This window comes from Nelumbo nucifera, chromosome 1 (assembly GCF_055504915.1).
Source record: "Nelumbo nucifera cultivar China Antique chromosome 1, China Antique-T2T, whole genome shotgun sequence".
Classification (NCBI taxonomy): domain Eukaryota; kingdom Viridiplantae; phylum Streptophyta; class Magnoliopsida; order Proteales; family Nelumbonaceae; genus Nelumbo; species Nelumbo nucifera.
In genome coordinates, this window is record NC_142649.1 from 94,994,376 (window position 1) to 95,015,209 (window position 20,834).

General features: G+C 39.4%; 1 protein-coding gene across 1 annotated transcript; it reads left to right on the forward strand.

The window, feature by feature from the left end:
- The first annotated feature begins 15,975 nt into the window (after nucleotides 1-15,975).
- LOC104605544 (auxin transporter-like protein 2) lies at nucleotides 15,976-20,059 on the forward strand. Its single transcript, XM_010270353.3, has 7 exons — nucleotides 15,976-16,302; nucleotides 16,424-16,609; nucleotides 16,714-16,826; nucleotides 17,027-17,210; nucleotides 17,296-17,393; nucleotides 17,771-18,236; nucleotides 19,395-20,059. Exons 1-7 carry the CDS (start codon nucleotides 16,147-16,149, stop codon nucleotides 19,680-19,682), a joined length of 1,491 nt encoding a protein of 496 aa, XP_010268655.1. The 5' UTR covers nucleotides 15,976-16,146; the 3' UTR covers nucleotides 19,683-20,059.
- Nucleotides 20,060-20,834: the final 775 nt, after the last annotated feature.

Sequence of the window (20,834 nt, forward strand, 5' to 3'; positions counted from 1 at the left end):
TTAGTCCCATGGATAGAATCACACATCAACCTTCTTGGTTTAAATCTTTGACTAATTTTGGATGCAAACGATATATTGAGAAGGAATGATCACAGAAAATGGATCAATTGATCATTTAATCTAGAATGGGTTGTTCAATTTGCATTCTTACATCATTGATTGTGGATGCAAACAATTCACAATTGTCATGCTTTAATTAAATAAAGATTATCTAACCGCGCGTAGGCATCCAAATCTAGATATACATAATTCCTTTCTTTAAGATAATAATAATAATAATGTGTTACAGTTAAAATTAACAGCAGAGAGAACCCACAATTAAATGCGTGGTGTTGGGTCTTGACAACAAGAGGAAAGGGAAAGTATATATCATAGTTTTCCTTAATTGTCCTTGGTGAGAGAAAAATATAAGATGCAACAAAGGGGGCATGAATGGTAATTACAGGACTGAGTCAGAAAAAGTGGGTTCCTTCACAATCACAACCATGAGGGTGGGGGTGAGGGTGTAATTCGGGTTAGGAGAAGTCCTATCGGGAATCCATATGCCCATGGAATATAATTAATGACAAGTCCAATGCAATGATTCAATAACCAAACCAAATGAGATTTCAGAAGTTAGAACAGTGCCAACAACTGCCAATTGGGAATATCCCATGATTCATGATGGAGTACAAAACCTGTCATTCAAGATTTGATTTCTCATCGTTTGGAAGATCCTCATGAAAGGGAATTGACAAGCCAAAGCACTTGCACTGAACTGAACTGAGATACATCATGCCTGTCAACAGTTTTGCACTCAGCTCAGTTGCACCACAGCCCAATCGACGGTGACAGGAGCTAAGAGCCACGCTCACTGTTACCATTAAGATCCAAAACACCCAAGAGCAGCTAAGCTCTACAATTTGAAATCAAACAAAGAGAAGTTGCATCTTCTTCTTCATTAAGCATTTATAAGTAATAATTCATTATGGTTGGCCTAGACATGATGGATTATTATAAATAAGAATTCAATCTTTTTGAGTGTTTTATTTATTTATTTGTTCAAAAAAGGATCAGAAGAAGAGGAAAAGAGTGTGGATTATCGAAGGGAGGAGGAGACTTTGGGATAAGGAGAATGATGAAACAAGAAAAACAGAACAGGAGAGAGAAAAATGCAATGTAAACAATGAGAGAGGGCGTTTCCCAAATCCCAATAACAATAATGAAAAGCTTGGTGGGAGGACTGAGGGCATATGCCCAAGTATATGTATGCGCATGTGAATGCCTTGGCCCTTTGGGGCTTGGGCCGATTCTCCAGCTAACAAAGCCCATGTGATAAAGCTACTTTTCTTCTTCTTATAAACCGACCATACCCGTTTGGATGCAATCATGCGGTTTCTACTAATAATTTCCCTCCCCTCCTTCCCCTTTCTTTGTTTTTTATTACATTATTCTCCAAAACTTATTGCTTTATTTTATTATTTCTTCAACTGTTAAGTATCCTCCCCTTCTTATTGGATTTTTAGCTACTCACTTACTTTCTTGCTACCCCCCACCCCCCTTCCGTATGTTTTCTGTCGAAATTGGAAATCGCTCTATATAAGAATTTCTCTGTAATTAAATGCAAATATGAACGGTTGTTTCACCAAAGAAGGGAAGGGAACCGGCAGCCCATATCTTCTGAAAGCAAAAATTTTACAAACACCTTGAGAGTAAGACATCCATGTTAAAATCATGATGTGCGGTTGGCTGTCATGCTCTCAAAGTTTTATACTAGGGTTGCACCGTAAGGGGGTGCTCGACATTAAACCTCTATCTCGACCTCCAGCTCCTCCAAGAGAGATAGAGCAGGTGATCGATCAATTCAGAAATGTATTATGTATGCAGACACGGCGAAGTGTTTGACTGTGACTGAAAATTCGATATAAATTGCTCTTTTTATAATTTTCCCACTAAGTTGTTGGTTTCTTGAAAACTCAAAATAGAAAAAAAGAAAGGCAAAAGGAAGAATCAACAATGTAATCCTAACACTGATCCATCGCTCACAACAATTGCAACCCTACAAACAGCCCTGGCCTCCACATGGTGCGTTAGGAAATGTAGAAACCTTTGCCTGTCATTCTTATTCTCAACTCAATCTCTAGGGTCAGTTCGAGCTAGAACTCATTATTAATGTCATTGGCAGAAGTGAGTCTCTTGTTTGTTGATGCAGTCGACGAAGAACATAGTGGACATGTACTGGGTATGGCCAGCGTCGATCCTACTGGTGGGGCCGAACATGAGAGCTATTGAATTGGGTGAAGACAAAGTCCTACTTTGACTCGCAAGGAGATAAAGGATATAGAAGATAAAACTTAACAGATTTAGTTTATCTACAAGACTAGTTTTTGTATTGATCTATATAACTCTCATACTCTATTGATTGTATCCTAATAGATCTATACCTCTCTTGTAAATTATAAATAAGCAGAGAACCCTAATAAGATGATCGACCGATTCAGGCCTCTTGTTATCTTCTTCTCCCTCTAATTTTGTTCATTATCTTCTCTGTTAATTTAGTACTATCTGAAATCTTTCATGGTATTAGAGCCATAACATGGCCGATAGTAGCACATCTTCTTCTTCTCCTTCACCACCTACAACCTCCAATTCCTTGACCGCCCTTTCTTCTACCATTAATGTTTCCAACATAACAAACTTTCTTCCCATTAAACTTAATGGCGACAATTATGTCGCTTGGAAATCCCAATTTTTACCCATCTTTAGAACCCATGAGATTTATGGAATCATAGATGATTCTCTACCATGTCCGCCTAAAGAGGTCATCAGTGGACAACAAGTGCCGAACCCAGAGTATTCAACATGGGCTCGACTTAATCAATTCATAATGAGTTGGATCATCTCCTCTCTCACCAAAAGCATCATTGGCCAAGTGGTTGGGCTAAGAGCCTCGTGTGAAGTTTGGAAAGCCTTAGAAGAAGCCTATACTTCTCCTTCACTGGCCCGACTACTTCAATTACGCATGCAACTCATGTCACTAAAAAAGGGAAGTTCGACTATCGCTGAGTACATATAGAAAGTGAAGACTATAGTAGAGCAACTGACGACTGCTTCTGAACCTGTGCACAACAGAGACCTCCTTCTTAGTATTCTTAGTACTTGAGGTTCAGATTATGATTCTTTTATCACTTCTTTTACTACTAAATCCAATTTTTCCACTATTACATTATCTAATTTATATGGCTAACTGTTGAATCCTAAGTTGTGGCTTTCACAAAGGCATTCTATAACTGATTTGTCCAATTCAAGTGTTAATGTGGCTAACAAGCAGCAACAGGTCAACAATAAACCTCAGAACCCGTCCCCAGATGACTTTCCTCCAAGAAATAACTATCAACCCAATTTTCGAGGTAGAGGCTGAGGAAGGGGACGTGGTGGTGGTGGCCATCCATATCAATAGAATGGCCAGTAGAACCCAACAGTCCAATGTTAATTGCGCAACAAGGCCAATAATATTGCCTTATCTTGTTATAGGCGGTTTGTGTTAGACAATGTATGCCCTTAGCTCCAATCAGAATGATGTACATTATGACATTTAATATAAATGAATAAAGTGCATATTTGATTCATGTTATTGTGGTGTGTTTCTATATAATACCCTTAAACTGGACACATATGAGACTCATGTTAGTTTAGAATGTTCACAGTCGTTGGATAAATCTGAGGAGATTTATCCTAATAAGGCTGACACTGATGTGCCGCCAAGTTGGTTGGGGTAACCTGTCTCAGCTGCCAGGGTGAGACCTGGGGTACATGTAGTGTAGGTTTACTTGAAACCCTAAACCGGACCAGAATTCTAGTATTGCCTTGGACCTTGGTGATTAGTAGGCAAAACTGGAATGTTACACCTGATCCCTAGACTCGATTATGATACTGCACTAGGTGTCGGATTGGGCTGTCTTTGATATGCCAATCAGTGAGATCCTTAGAGGGGGTCAAAACCTGGGTATGTTGGGACAGTTCGAGAATTCATCTGAGTGGGTGACAATAGTGACAGGATCAACCCCTTTGTCGGACAAAGGTAATGATTGGGGATGCACTCTCTTTGATGGAAACCAAAGCTGCCGGCAGCCAATTTCAATCGTTGAAATTTGTTTTTGCAAAATATATTTATATAAAGATATACATATATATTACGGTTTCAAATTGTTGGCAAAAGGTTTTAATTCCCGGGATCCATGTGAATAGAGAGTGCAACACTGTTCCTTGCAGCCGAGGGAGAGGTCCTCTCTTGTCGGGCAGTGTTTGATCATTATGGGCTGAGAGGTTAATTGTAAGACCATTGATGGTAATACCTGATGGGCTAATCTTGCATCTGCCCACAGTCCCTAGGTTTTTATAAGGTGACTTGGCCCAATGACCACTTAGTGTAAGTGTTGGGCCCATTAAGACTCCATGGTGATGGGCTCAGGGGTTCACTGCCCATAACAGTGAATTTGGCTAGGCCTTGTAACAGAGGCTAGGCTAAACCCATGTGGTTGATGTGTAGATCAATGTTTGGGTCTCATGCCATACAAGGAAATCCAACTGGGCAGTAGTCTGGAAGGTTAGTGAGCACATGGATTTAATGGGCCTAAAGTCCAATTCGAACTAGTCTAATTTGATTAGTTAAAGAAGGGGGCGGATCTGGGATTTGGATCAGCAGATAGGATAGGGAGTTATCCCTATCCACTCAGAGAGTCCAAATCCAAATACAGATTTGGATTTGGAAACTCCTAATAAAATTAGGAGGGTTGATCTAATCTATAGATAAAATAAGGGCTTATCCTTATCTCTTAAAGAGAACTCTTTATCCAAATAAAGATTTGGATTAGGAAACTCCTAATGAGATTAGGAGCTCTCTTTAAGGCTATAAAAGGAGGAGGAGGGCGGACCTCCATTTAGATCACAGAAAGAGAGAAGACAACTACAGTAAGTCTGCACCATCTTCTGCTCTTGCGCCCTCCTCCTGTTACCACCATTGCCAGTTCGATCTCCACTGTAGGAGCGATCAAGAAGTGTTCTTGATATCAGTTTTTGGAAAAAAACTAATATGAAGTCGTGCTCACATACCCTCCATCGAATTCTTGTTGAACGATTTGGTTCTTGTGAAGAACCTGCTGATTCGGCTCCACCCTACGCTGTGTCATTTTCAGTGGGAGCAGTCTTTGGAGTTTTCCTTGAGTGTGAACACCTTCGTTGGGAGTTACTGTTACTCTGTATCAGGTATATCCCTTTCCTACCTTTTTGTTTCAGATCTGGTTCAGTTCTTAGTTCAAGATTGATCCTTGAAAATGCAGATTTTCTAAAACAGGGAATGTGATTCTCACATTGGAGAGAGAAATTTTATTTTGAGATTTCACCCTACCTACCTGTAGGGTTCGGCTATCCATATGATGAATCCCTCATCGCTTTAGTTTGATATTTCGTTCACCAGAGAGCAACCTCCTCTAGCATAGTCCAACGCCTATCTTGCTAGCATTACACAATCGTAGATTGAACCCAATCGGTACCCAAACTCTGGTGCCTCTCATCATTTGACTCCAAATGTAAACAACTTACAAGCTCAACCTGAATATTCTAGGACTAATCAAATTTGTATTGGTAATGGAATAGGTCTGGATATTTCTCATATTGGCCATTCTTCTTTTCATCTAAACAATCACCTCCTTCATCTCCATAATATTCTTCATGTTTCTCATATTGCTAAAAAACCTTCCTTTCTGCTAGCCAATTTGCTCATGACAACAATTGTTATTTGAATTTCACCCATCTTATTTTCTTGTGAAATATCTATCCTCAAGGAAGCTCCTTTTGCAAGGTTTCAATAAAAATGGACTCTATCAACTTTCACCTATGAATGCACCATGCCATCTCCATCTTTCGTTACCAATGCTTCTATTGAGTCTTGGCATCTTTGTTTGGGCCATCCAACATTGAAGATTTTAAAGCAAGTTCTTAGTTCTATTGGTCTTCCTTCTATTAATGATAATTTTCACTTTTATCATCACTGTCAAGTAACTAAGAGTCATCATCTTCTATACACTAGTAATCATCATCGTTCATCAGCACCATTAGAGTTAATTTATTCAAATGTTTGGGACCCTCCCAACCCTCCCATGTTAGTTCACATAATGGGTTACTATATTTTGTTCATTGATGATTTTAGTCATATTTGTTGGGTATTTCCTTTGACTAATAAATCTGATACATTATCTACTTTTTTCAAGTTCAAGAATCGGGTAGAAAATCTCTTTTATACAAAAATCAAATATTATCAGTTCTACTGGGAGGTGAATATTGTACTATTGCTACTTATCTTGAAAAATTTGGGATATTTCATTGTATTTCTTCCCCTCATACTCACTCTCAAAATGGTGCTCCAAAACAAAAGCATAGGCATATTATTGAGACTACACTTGCATTACTTTCTCATGCCTCTTCACCTCTTTCTTTTTAGGATGAAGTTGTTCTTACTGCCACTTTTTTGATAAATCACATGCCCACTTCACTATTGCAGGGTCTCTCTCTTTATAGAAAATTATTTGCTAAATCCCCTGACTATAGCATTCTCAAAGTTTTTGGGTGTGCTTGTTATCCCTTCTTGAGGCCCTTTAATTAGCATAAAATGGATTTTCGTTCTTCACTTCATATTTTCTTGGGCTACAACACTTCACACAAAGGCTATCGTTGCTTGAGTCTTGTTTCTAGGAAAATTATCATCAGCCGTGATGTTGTTTTTAATGAGGTGCTTTTCCCTTACATTACCATTATAACTTCATCCCCTTCCCCATCCTCGAGATCTAGCACTTCTATTACAGCTCCATCACTCACTACCTCTTTCTTTTCGGTTGATGCACCACCATCATCCTTACCAAGTTCACCCCCATTCCCATCATTCATGAATTTTCCCACTTCATCATCTCCTTCATCACCACCCAAGATGAGAAGTATCGAGTCCATTATGAGAATGACTACTACTCATGTACCTAACACAGTTCAATCTCAACTCATGGTGACTAGGTTCCAAACACAAGGCTTATCTTTTCTAGCTACTAAACATCCACTTACGGAAGCATTGATCTCTTAGTATTCCCATATCTTGCCTGAACCATCTTGTTATTCACAGGCTAAGAAACATGCTAAATGGTGTAAAGCCATGTGTGAAGAATTTGATGTTCTCAATTTCTCATGAAAAATGGCACATGGGCATTGGTTCCCTACACTAGAGATATGAATGTTATTGGCTGCAAATGAATATATAAAATTAAACAAAATGCAAACGACAGTCTTCAATGTTACAAAGCCCATCTTGATGTTGGTGTGACTTTTAGCCCAATTGTTAAACCTTTTACTATAAGGACTATCCTTAGTATTGTTGTCTCTCATAAATGGCTCATTCTCCAGTTGGATGTGAATAATGCTTTCTTGCATGGTGAACTATCTGAAAATGTGCATATGAGATAACATCAGGGTTTTGAGGACCCTCAATTCCCTAACTATGTCTGCAAACTCAATAAGGCATTATATGGTTTCAAATATGCCTCTCGGGCTTGTTTCTCAAAACTAAGTTCATGTCTTCACAACATGGGCTTTAAGGCTGCAAACTCTAATTCTTTCTTGTTCATTTATCATACTAACAACATCATCTTGTATGCTCTTATCTATGTGGATGACTTGCTAGTTACAAGGACCTTGGTACCCTTCACTACTTTTTGGACATTAAAGCTAAGTTCACCTCTACAAGACTTCAGCTTTCCCAAGAAAAGTACATTCTGGATGTTCTCCATCGTTGTAAGATGGAAGGTTGTAATCCGGTCTCAACTCCCATACTATCAAATTGCTCTCTCTCTCTCTCTCGAAGTATGTTGACACTCCTCTTGAAGATCCAACTGAATATCGTAGCATTGTTGGTTCTCTCCAATATGTTACCATTACCAGACCGGGCATTGCCTTTAGTGTCAACAAGGCCTGCCAATTTCTCCAAAATCCAACTGATGGACATTGAGATTTGTCAAACTCATATTCAAGTACTTGAAGGGTACAATTAATGATTCTTTGATTTTTTATGCTGATTCTTCTCCCTCTATCAATGATTACTGTAAAGCCGACTGGGTGGGGTGCCAAGATGATAGGCGCTCAACTAGGGGTATTGTTGTTTCTACTCGGCTCTAATCTAGTTTCTTGGAGAGCTCACAAGCAGCCCACTGGTACCATTGCTCACTCAAGTACGGAAGCTGAGTTTCGAGCTCTTGCTAATCTCATTGCCAAAGTCATTTGGTTTCAGTCTCTTCTCAGGGAATTACACATTCACGTACCCTATCCCCTGGTTTTATGGTGTGATAATATTGGGGTGACATGCCTGGCTGCCAACCCGGTCTACTGTGCTCGCACCAAACATATTGAAGTAGATTTCTCTCCTGTGATCAGCTAGCTTATTTCTTCACCAAAGGACTGCCTTGACCTAGATTTCTCTCCCTCAAGGCCAAACTCAATGTTGTTAACCGATGGATGAGTTTGAGGAGGCGTATTGGCAATAAGGATTCTATCGAGAGTCCGACTTTAACTAACAAGGAGATAAATGATATAGAAGATAAAACTTAATAGTTTTAGTTTATCTACAAGACTAGTTTTTGTATTGTTATATAGCTCTATTGATTGTATCCTAATAAATCTATACCTCTCTTGTAATTATAAATAAGTAGAGAACTCTAATAAGATGATCGACCGATTCAGGCCTCTTGTTTGTGAGAAAACTAAAGGGGGAGCAACCAAATCCTAATCTTGTTGAACCAAACCTATACCATACAATATATGAAGAACAAGAAGTCAAGTTGCACCCCAAGGTATATCATGCTGCAGTTATCAAGGAGGTTTGAACATAAATACCTGTATCCATTGTAGCAGACGAACCCTTGTGGAATGAGTGATGAATCAATGCTTGGTCGACTGGTGTGGTTTTCCTCAGTTAAACCTTTCCTTCTTCCTTAGGTTTTCTCAGCCCTTTGACTCTAATGGGGTAGAGCAAGGAGGGCGGCTAGATGATTTAACATATTGGGAACCATAACCTAGGAGCCTTTATATTTTGACCTAATAGGATCCCATTAAGCCTATATGGGCCAAAATGTGGTATCCACTCATTAAGCCCCATACCTTATTGTTGAAGTCTACGGGCTTTACATAAATGAATCACTTGATTTAGCCCATTTACAAAATAGCCCATCAATGCAATTGTTTCACTGAATATGTAAGCCCACTTAACAGAGATTAAAACCTAACAATCTCCCACTTGGGCTACATATGAGAACTGAAACAATTATATTGAAAGAATTCCTTATGTGTATACTTCTTATACTAATTTCTTTAGACTTCTCCTTAGTTTCAATCTGGTCCATCTCCTGTACTAATATGAGACCATGACGGCTTTCACCACATATATGCATGACTAATCCTTTCATGCTCACCATATCAATGCATTCAATGACATAGATCAAGTATGGATGAATGGCATGGAAATTACATGCAATGTGATCTCAAAACATGCCTATTTCCAATTGGTTATACTTTATTCTTTAGAGAGATCAATCAAAAATCACAAACAATTCAGAGATGTAGATGATGGAAAGAGTCATAAACTTTATTATGCGTAAATGTAGACATGCAAAACATGCCTTAATCCATAGAACATCCAAAAGCAAAATAAAAGAAAACTCCCACTAAATCAAGGTATCATAAAACATGCCTATACCCATACGAGCAGTGTGCTCATGAAAGACCTTAGGTGGCAATCCCTTGGTCAACGGATCCACTATCATGGAGTTTGTCACTTTATGCTCTATGCAAATCTGACCACTCTGAACTCTTTCCTTAACAGATAGAAACTTGATATCAATATGTTCCGACTTCATAGAACTTCTGTTGTTGTTGGAATACAGAACTGCAGATTTATTGTCACACAATAACTTTAATGGCCTTTCAATGCCATTAACCACTCGTAGCCCCGTGACAAAGTTACGCAGCCATATCCCATGATTGGATGCCTCAAAGCAGGCTATGAACTCTGCTGCCATAATTGAAGGGGTTATGAGCATCTGTTTGGCACTTTTCCAAGATATAGCTCCTCCAACTAACATGAAAGCATAGCCCGAAGTGGATCGTTTGCTGTCTTGGCATCCCGCAAAATCAGAATCAGAATACCCAATGATCTCCAAAATGTCCAATTTCTCATAGATTAACATGAGGTCCTTTGTTCTCTATAAATACCGCATGACCCGTTTGGCTGCTTTCCAATGATCCAGTCTTGGGTTACTCAAATATCTGCCCAACAGTCCCACTATAAATGTTATATCAGGACGGATACAAACTTGAGCATACATCAGACTTCCTATAGCCGAGGCATAGGGAACCATTTGCATCTCCTTTATTTCAAGGTCTATTTCGGGGCACTGACTGAGACTGAACTTGTCTCCTTTAGCTACAGGCGTATCACCCGGCGAACAACTTTTCATGCTAAATCTGCTTAGCACCTTTTCGATATAGCCCTTTTGTGATAATCCAAGAACGCCTCAAGAGCGATCTCGTAGTATTTGTATGCCTAGCACAAAAGAAGCGTCCCCAAGATCTTTCATCTCAAAATTCTTAGTGAGAAATTTCTTGGTTTCGTGCAACAAGCCTATATCGTTACTCGCCAGCAGTATGTCATCAACATATAGTACCAGGAAGATAAGCCTGCTCCCACTGAACTTGTGGTATACACAGTCATCAACCACATTTACCTCAAAACCATATGAGGTAATCACTTGATGAAATTTGTGATACCATCGACGAGAAGCCTATTTGAGACCATAGATGGATTTCTTTAATTTGCAGACCATAGACTTTGAATCTTTGGATTCAAAATTTTCTGGCTGAACCATATAAATCGTTTCATCAATGTCTCCATTGAGAAACGTTGTCTTTACATCCATCTGATGTAGCTCTAAATCAAAATGAGCTACAAGTGCCATTATTGTCCTAAAGGAGTCCTTTGAAGAAACCGGAGAAAATGTCTCTTTATAATCAATGCCTTCCCTTTGAGTGAAACCTTTGGCGACTAGACGAGCCTTATATCTTTCGACATTGCCTCTTGAATCCCTTTTGGTTTTGAATATCCATTTGCAACCAATGGGTTTCGAACCTTCAAGCAACTCAACAAGATCCCAAACATCATTGTCTTTCATGGATTTCATTTCTTCTTGCATGGCATTGATCCAGTGATGAGAGTTAGAGCTTCGCGAAGGTTGATTGGATCATCTTCTACTAAGCCTACAGAGTCTTCTTGCTCCAGGAGGAACACGATATAATCATATGGAATCTCACTTCTCCTTTGTCTATTGGATCTCCTTAATGGCACTTCTTGAGGTTGTCGAGTTTGCTCTATGGAAGGAACTTCATTGTTGTCTTGAACCGGAATCGCTTCATGAACAGTGTCAGGAATTGTTGTCTGATCACTGTCGATAATAATATTAGGAAGAGAAATGAGTTTCTCTTCTTGCAAGATAACTGTTTCGTCAAAAGAGACGTTCCTTAATCCTTCCCCTCCAAACTCAGCATCTTCAAGAAATCTCGCATTTCCCGTCTCAAAGAAGGAGCGGGTAGTGAGATCATAGAACTTGAACCCTCGAGAACGTTCCGCGTATCCAACAAAGTAACAGCTAACTGTCCTAGAGTTCAATTTCCTTTCGTTGGGCCTATAAGGCCTCGCTTCAGCTGGACATCCCCAAATGTGTAGGTGCCTTATGCTGGGCTTCTTCCCAGTCCACAACTCATACAAGGTTTTAGTTACTACTTTGCTGGGTACTCTGTTAAGGATATACACTGCAGTTTTTAATGCTTCTCCCCAAAGTGATTCAGGTAAAGAAGAATGACTAATCATGCTTCTTACCATGTCCTTAAGTGTCCTGTTTCGTCTTTCAGCAACACCATTCATGCTGGGTGTACCCGGCATGGTGTACTGTGGGACGATACCGCATTCCTTTAGGAAGTTAGCAAAGGGTCCTGGACGTTGCTCTCCTGATCCATCATATCTGCCATAGTATTCCCCGCCATGGTCAGATTTGACGGCTTTAATTTTCTTACCAAGTTGAAGTTCAACTTCAACTTTATAAGACTTGAAAATGTCCAGGGATTGAGACTTCTCACTTATTAAGTATAGGTACCCATACTATGAATAGTCGTCTATGAACGTAATGAAGTACTGCTGGCCATTCCATGCAGGCATAGGGAATGATCCACAGATGACCGTATGTATCAGTTCTAAGACTTTCGTACATCTATTGGCACCTATTTTCTTTGTGTTCGTTAATTTTCCCTTAATACACTCAATACAGACTTGGAAGTCTGTTAAATCAAGGGAATCAAGAATTCAGTCTGACACAAGCCTCTGAATTCTCTATTTAGAGATGTGGCCTAAGCGCTTATGCCATAAAGAAGCAGAATTCTCGGTTAATTTACGCTTTGCACCTTTAGTACTTGCATGCAGGATTGCATTGTGGAAAGCAATAGTTTCTAACATATAAAGACGATCAATTAAAATACCAGTACCAATAACATTTGAATTTAGAGAAATACTAACTTTATTATTTCCAAAACCACAAAAGTAATCAGATTTGTCCAAATGGGAAATAGAAATTAAGTTCCGTTTAAATGACGGAGCTACAAACGTCTCAGCTAAATTCAAATAACAATCAATTTTTAAAATCAATCTAAAATGTACTACAGCTTCCACAAGAACTTTATTGCCATCGCCTACATAGATGAATCTTTCAGCATCAGTTGGCGGTCGGCTCCAGATGTAACCCTGCATAGACACACTTATGTGAGTAGTAGCGCTAGAATCTATCCACCAAGTGTTTATAGGTACAGAAGCTAAATTAGCCTCAAAACAAACTAAAGTGAGAGACGTACCCTTCTTTATACGCCAGGCGGCGTATTTGGGACACTCTTTCTTCATGTGTCCTCCTTTCTTGCAGAAAAAACAGGTGAATCCATCACCTTGCTTCTTCGCCTTTTTTCTGCGTGGGTGTTCCATTTGCAGTATCCTTAGTTCTCTTCTTTTTATTATTCTGAGAGGTTGATGCTAAGTGAGCACTTTCCATTTTTTTTCTCTGGATTCTTTCTTCTTCTTGCACACATTGAGAAATGAGCTCATTAAGAGTCCATTTCTCCTTTTGAGTATTATAACTCACCTTAAATTGACTGAATTGTGCAGGAAGAGAAACGAGAACTAAATGCACGAGCAAATCATCATTTATCTCTAACTTTAGTGCCTTTAGTTTACCCGCAAGATTCGACATTTCCAGTATGTACTCCCTTATATTTCCTTTTCCCTTGTACCTCATAGAAATTAGAGTAGCTAAAAGGTTGCTAGTCTCCATTTTCTCATTTTTGGCGAAATACTGTTGTATTGCCACAAGGGATTCCTTAGCATTATTGCTCTCAGAAATAGAGCCCCTAAACGCTTCTGGGATGGAACGTTTCATAATCACCAGATTCATGCGATTAGAGCGATCCCATTTCTCAACTTTGGCCTCATTGGAATTGTCCTCAGCCGGGATGGGTCGCTCCGTCCTTAACGCAAGGTCTAAATCCATGCAGCCGAGAACTATTTCCACATTCTCTTTCCAGATCTTAAAGTTTGTACCATTCAGCATGGGAATGGCACTGATTTGAGCAGAAACATTATTTGCAGTTGTTGAAACTGAACAGAGAACAAAACCAACATATAATCAATAATAATATAAATTACAAAGGCAAGATACCCAACACAACTTGGCATTTAGTGATACTCTCAACGCAACAATCAAACATTGATAATGAATCCTGTCAAACAATAGCCTTTCTTTGGACCAACTACTATTCACATGGATAATAGCTTTACAATATCAATATTGATCATCGCATGTGTGTTCATTGCCTGGCCAAACATCAGCCTTCCTTTGGGCCGACCAATGTCCGCATGGACAATGATCACACAAAATCTTTATATTTCAAATCAAATTAATTTTACACTACAGAGGCTACTTTGGTAACATGCTGCTTCAATCAATTTAATTTGAAAAGTGTATTCATCAAAAACTGTATTCATCGCATGCATGACAAAGTAAAAAAAAAAAGGTTCAAGGTTACTTCCATGCAAAAAAAATAGAAAAACGGATGCATGCAAATTACTTACGTGCATGCAAATCACGATCCCAATTTTTTTTTTTGAATCGGTTCTGTAGATGCATCGAATCACTGATGCGATTTTTTTGCATTCCAGAGACGCATCGCAACACTGATGCGTTGTTTTTTGTTTTTTGGGTTCCAGAGACGCATCGCAACACTGATGCGTTGTTTTTTTTTTTTGTCTACTGAAACCGCATTGAATCATCACAATGCGTTTTTTTTTTTTTTTTTGTCAAAACAGCCTTGCTTCATGGCTGTTTGGCAAGCACACATAAAGAGGTAATCCTAATAACCCAACATGATATAAGGCTCTGATACCACTTGTGAAAAAACTAAAGGGGGAGCAACCAAATCCTAATCTTGTTGAATCAAACCTATACCATACAATATACGAAGAACAAGAAGTCAAGTTGCACCCCAAGGTATATCATGCTGCAGTTATCAAGGAGGTTTGAACATAAATACGTGTATCCATCGTAGCAGACGAACCCTTGCGGAATGAGTGATGAATCAATGCTTGGTCTACTGGTGTGGTTTTTCCTCAGTTAAATATTTCCTTCTTCCTTAGGTTTTCTAAGCTCTTTGACTCTAATGGGGTAGAGCAAGGAGGGTAGCTAGATGATTTAACATATTGAGAACCATAACCTAGGAGCCTTTATATTTTGACCTAATAGGATCCCATTAAGCCTATATGGGCCAAAATGTGGTATCCACTCATTAAGCCTCATACCTTCTTGTTGAAGTTTACGGGCTTTGCATAAATGAATCACTTGATTTAGCCCATTTACAAAATAGCCTATCAATGCAATTGTTTCACTGAATATGTAAGCCCACTTAACAGAGATTAAAACCTAACATTGTTATCTTCTTCTAGCATTCTTCTTCTCTCTCTAGTTCTTTTCATTATCTTCTTTGTTAGTTTAGTATTATTTGAAATCTTTCAATGACAACGTGGATAGGGTTTTTGACAAAGATGTACTGTGAGAAAGTAAAGTTGACAGTGCTATTGGAGGTGGAGAAGGTGGGGAGCTGGATGCTGTTGGGGAAGAGTCTTGGATTCTTGGACTTAAAGAAGGAGAAGAAAACTATACACATGTTTAAGTGACTATCATAGGCACAGTCAGTAGTTCTGATTATGATTTTACTTCGTTGGCGATTTCCTACCTTTATCGGTAAAGTGCTTTTAATCAGGGTTATTTTGGTTATTTAATTTTTTTATTTTAATAATTTAAAAATTATATCTGCATTTCGGTAATTTCACCATATACTCAAGTGCTGCAATTAAAAGTTTAGGGTACCTATCTTTCACTATCCCAAATTACAGGGTACCTATCTTTAATTTACCCTAATGAATATCTTCATTAGTGTTGAGAGAGTTTCATGGTTGCTCAATCGTCCTTCTTCCCCAATGCATTAATACAATAATGTCTTGTTTTCTATTTTTATGAAATTAGTAGTGTTTTTAGTAATCTAAATTTATCATTGGTAACCTAAATTGAGTTGAGAATGGACATTTTCAGTAATGTATTTATTTTAATCAAATGGTAATCAGGTTTGTCGTTGATCATTTTCTATTCATTGAATTATAGTCTTTAGAAGATAGGAGAGGTCAGTATTTTTTTGGGGGGGAGAGGGGGGGGGGGTGGTCGAAAAGGCAAAAACATCTGGTTTGATTACTGGTTAAACATACTAACCTCCGCCTCAAAAGCGGTCTATCTTATATATCTCTCAAGCCAGCCTTTCCCAGCCTTTCGGCCCTTTCCCACTCTTCAAGAAGTTGTAAAGTCGTTCTATCTTACTATAAATTAAACACCACACAGGGACCTCTTCATTTCCAAACACAAGCTCTCAAAGAATAACGGTGAAGAAGCAGCAGCCGCAGCAGAACAGGACTGAAGAATACTAAGGTGGAAGCAATCATCAATGGCGTCAGACAAGGTGGTAGAGACGGTTATTGTTGGAAACTATGTGGAGATGGAGAGTGAAAGGAAGCCCAAGGACATCAAAACCAGATTATCAAAGATATTTTGGCATGGTGGTTCAGTTTATGATGCTTGGTTCAGCTGTGCTTCTAATCAGGTTTCCTTGAAAAAAAAAATCAATCATAACGGCTTCCCTCTTTGTTTTTCGCCGGTTTCTGTTTAGAGTAATTGACTCGTATATTCATACATCTTCATGGGTTTTGCTTTTCTGTTTTCAGGTGGCTCAGGTTCTGCTCACTTTGCCGTACTCATTTTCTCAGCTGGGAATGCTATCTGGGATACTATTCCAGTTGTTCTACGGCTTGATGGGTAGTTGGACGGCCTACCTCATTAGCATTCTATATGTAGAGTACAGAACCAGAAAAGAAAGAGAGAAAGTGGACTTCAGGAACCATGTCATTCAGGTTCAGACTCACCAATATATACACGACTATGTTCAATGTTTCTTAATATTTAGGTGTGATCCATTTCCTTACATGTCTTTTTCTCTATGTTTTCTCCATTGAAGTGGTTTGAAGTTTTGGATGGGCTCCTCGGGAAACACTGGAGGAATGTAGGCCTGGCATTCAACTGCACATTTCTTCTGTTTGGATCTGTCATTCAACTCATTGCCTGTGCAAGGTATATCTAGTTTAATTTAATTATTGCTGTAGGCTGAAGCTAGCTAGCTAGCTAGCTAGCTAGCTAGCTCCTTTAATTCTTTTATTAGTTGATTCCATGTTATATTTCTATATATATATATATGAGAGAGAGAAGAGAAGAGAAGAGAAGAGAGGGAAAGATAGCAATGTTTATTGAAACATGGGTTCCTCTGAACGCAGCAATATCTATTACATAAACGATAATCTAGACAAGAGGACCTGGACGTACATCTTCGGAGCTTGTTGTGCAACTACGGTCTTCATTCCCTCTTTTCACAACTACAGAATCTGGTCTTTCCTGGGCTTGATAATGACCACTTATACAGCTTGGTATCTCACCATTGCCTCTCTCCTTCACGGACAGGTAATATGAATAATTTTTAAAATGAAGTTCAAACAAAAGAATCTGAATATTTGTAGGACTTAATTATCAATTTTGTTTAATGCAGGTAGAAGGAATTAAGCATTCAGGTCCAACCAAGCTAGTTCTCTATTTCACAGAAGCAACAAACATTCTCTACACTTTTGGGGGGCATGCCGTTACAGTGTAAGACAAATTATGCCTAGATAATAAGGGATTAACCCTCCCTCCATCACTATCTTATTTAATTATTTACAGAATTAATCCTCCATTTTCTTATTAATAAATTAAAGGCATCATCATTCATGCATGGGGATTGAAAATATTCCTTTTGAAGGTTATAATTCGATCAACTACTAATTATGATGCATCTGCTTATTAATAATGATGAGAAAGGAAAAACACTTTTCTGTCCCCAGGCAGAAACCAGAATAGCGCAATAGCCCTCCCCTCCCCTTTTCAAAGATTCGCGTGGGAGGCAAACCTCTGATTTCTTGGGAACCCGTATTTGTTTGTTGTGTGTTTATTAATTAATTAGAGCTGAAATACAAATGGACACGCAGAGAGATCATGCACGCAATGTGGAAGCCTCAGAAGTTCAAGGCGATATATCTTTACGCGACGCTGTACGTGCTGACACTGACGCTCCCGTCGGCCATCGCCGTGTACTGGGCATTCGGGGACTTGCTTCTGAATCACTCCAACGCCTTTGCTCTGCTTCCGAGATCACCCTTCAGGGACATGGCCGTGGTATTGATGCTCATCCATCAGTTTATAACCTTCGGCTTCGCATGCACCCCTCTCTATTTCGTGTGGGAGAAGGCCATCGGGATGCACGAGTGCAAGAGCTTGTGCAAGCGCGCGGCTGCCAGGCTACCGGTCGTCATCCCCATCTGGTTCCTCGCCATCATCTTCCCTTTCTTCGGCCCCATCAACTCCACCGTTGGATCGCTTCTCGTTAGCTTCACCGTTTACATCATCCCTGCTCTTGCCCACATCTTCACCTTCCGATCCGCAGCTTCTCGAGAGGTATGTCAAATTGTCAATGCAATGCTCTATTCCCTGTTTTTCCTATTTAAGGATTTGCCACGTGGCAATTGGAGAGTGGGGGGACCTTCAGACTTCAGCGCGTTTTTTGGTCAACCTACTATTTCGTTGTGCTTTGACTGGACTGATTACTTATACGCTTTTTAGAAGAGAAACTGAAAAAGAGAGTGTAGCGTGTAGTGATTGGTGAGAGTGAGTACTTTGTAGGGGGCGAGAGCGGTCCGGTCCAGCGGACAGCGGAGCGGAGCAGTCGAGCAGAGCAGAGCAGCACTCTTCCTTTCTCCGACACTAATCTTATTTTCTGCCGTATCTTATAATATTTTATTTATATAAATAAAAACTAAGAAAAGTAAAACGAACATAAGAAATAAAAAAACAAAAAAACAAAATATTTTTGCAGAAGCGTGCGATGCTTGCTAATGCAGAATACACTTTAGTCAGAAGAGGGGTATCGAATCACTGATCAGTCTCAGTACGTGATTCCCCCCAAGCCTTAAGATTTGCCCTTGGATTGAGGCCACCCAAACACGTGGCATGATTGTAACCAATCATCAGTACTACAGGATTGGCGGGGTCCACACCAATGTTACGTATGATCCTACCTTGAGTGGTGGGAGGTATCAAATGGATGAGTGGGGACGTTCTGTGCTTGTGATTTTATTTTTAGTGTCCGTTTGGTTGTAGTCGGGAATTAGAATTCTTTGGAATGGCAATGGTCTATTCCCTAATCTGTTTTGGTTCAAACGGGAATTAAAATTAGAATCAGTTGGAATGGAATCTCATTCTCAAAAGAGGGGAAGAGAATGGCCATTCCCTCAAGTGAGAAAATGATATTCCACCAGAAATGGAGATAAAATTATGATTCAGTTCAATCAAACAATACCAATTCTAAACCTCTATTCCTGTAAATGAAATGAACACTTAGGTTATGTTTGGTTTGAAGGAAAAGGAATGAAGAGGTATGGTATATATATATATATATATATATAAGATTTATAAAGATTTTTCAACTTTTTCCAGCAAATCAAACACAGCCTTAATTTTTTTTGCTGTTGCAACTTACAAATGTAGAAATGTAGGTAGGATGATGTGATATATATACAAATTAATTCTTGTTTGTTGTGTTGATGTTGCATGCAGAACGCAGTGGAGCAACCGCCGAAGTTGCTAGGGAGATGGGCGGGAATATATTCGATAAACGTATTTGTAGTGGTGTGGGTACTGGTAGTTGGGTTTGGATTCGGTGGGTGGGCGAGCATGACCAACTTCATCCACCAGATCGACACCTTTGGACTCTTCACCAAGTGTTATCAATGTCTTCCCCCTCTACCAACCTCAACCTCGCCTCACCCTCCTTTTAACACCACCACTGCTCCTCCTCCCACTCCTCACCACCTCCATCACAACCAACATCTACACAGCCCATGATCCATCTACCTCAATCAATCAATCAATTATCGGCTAGCTTTTGATGTCTGCACAGATACTCTTCATCTTTTATCATATCACATCAAAAAGCCAAGAAAAAAAAAAAAAAGACAGAGAAAGCGCATCGCTCAAGTCCTACTCGATCGATCGTTCACCCTTGAAACGGTGGGTGCATCACCAAAGTTAAAAAGAACTTGTCCTTGGCTCGTGGCTTTCCTTCTCCTGAACTCTTAGAAGACAAAACCATCTCTTCCTTTCTCTCTTTATCTATTATTGTTAGACTTGTTTAGCTTATCAGTAGTTATCAGTGCCTTTGTTATTATGTAGTTTGGGAATGAAATGCTATAAGAAATTCATATGCTAGATTGCAAAGTAAATGGTCATGCTCTGCTTGCTTGAATGAATAAAGAATAGTTGTAAGCATCTTTTGCTCTCTATGAAGAGAAGGATGACGTACAAAAGCCATAGAAAGACAGAAAAAGAAGAGAGCAAGAGAAGAAGAATGCACAGGTGAATTGGGTTTAGTGTAGGGTAAGAAGCTGGGAACAACATATAAAGTTGTGTCCAATCCATCAAAGGCTCCAGCCCTTTTCTCAGGAGACCAAATCCCTTTACAAACGCATGCGAGACCATGAAAAGAAAGCACCGTCTCTTTCCAGTAAAGGGTTGAAGCCCCGTCCAATCACCCATCTATTTGCTATACAGCAACAGAAAAAGATTGAGTTGTCTGTGTAATGTATCAGATAACTGGACAACAAAACAACAGAATGATTTCTGCATGCCGCTAACAACCAAATCCGAACTCTGAAGGTCTTCTTCATGCTCAACACACACACACACTAGTTTCTCAGCTCAGATATGAAGTCTGGTCGGACTAGAATGGGTTAATTTGGATAGGTCCATCATCAGTCCGCCAAGCCCAAAACCCCGAATCAACGTATTAACACAATCATCCCCTTGGGGAATCCAGGAATGATAACATTAGAATATGGAGATGTGATGTTACCTATAAAGCAACATATTGGATTGGAGGCACCGAGACAACCACATGACATGACCAAAATTCAACTTCTTTCCTGGCCTCCTTTTGTTTTGTGCTTATCAATTTGCATAGAACAGTAACATGCCATGTGAGCAGAGCTGTCTGCACTC

Bases quoted from the DNA above. Each gene is read 5' to 3' on its own strand.
- LOC104605544 (XM_010270353.3), top strand. From the start codon at position 16,147: ATGGCGTCAGACAAGGTGGTAGAGACGGTTATTGTTGGAAACTATGTG. The intron at 16,303-16,423 runs GTTTCCTTGAAA...TTCTGTTTTCAG, and splicing joins TCAGCTGTGCTTCTAATCAG to GTGGCTCAGGTTCTGCTCAC. The intron at 16,827-17,026 runs GTATATCTAGTT...CTCTGAACGCAG, and splicing joins CAACTCATTGCCTGTGCAAG to CAATATCTATTACATAAACG.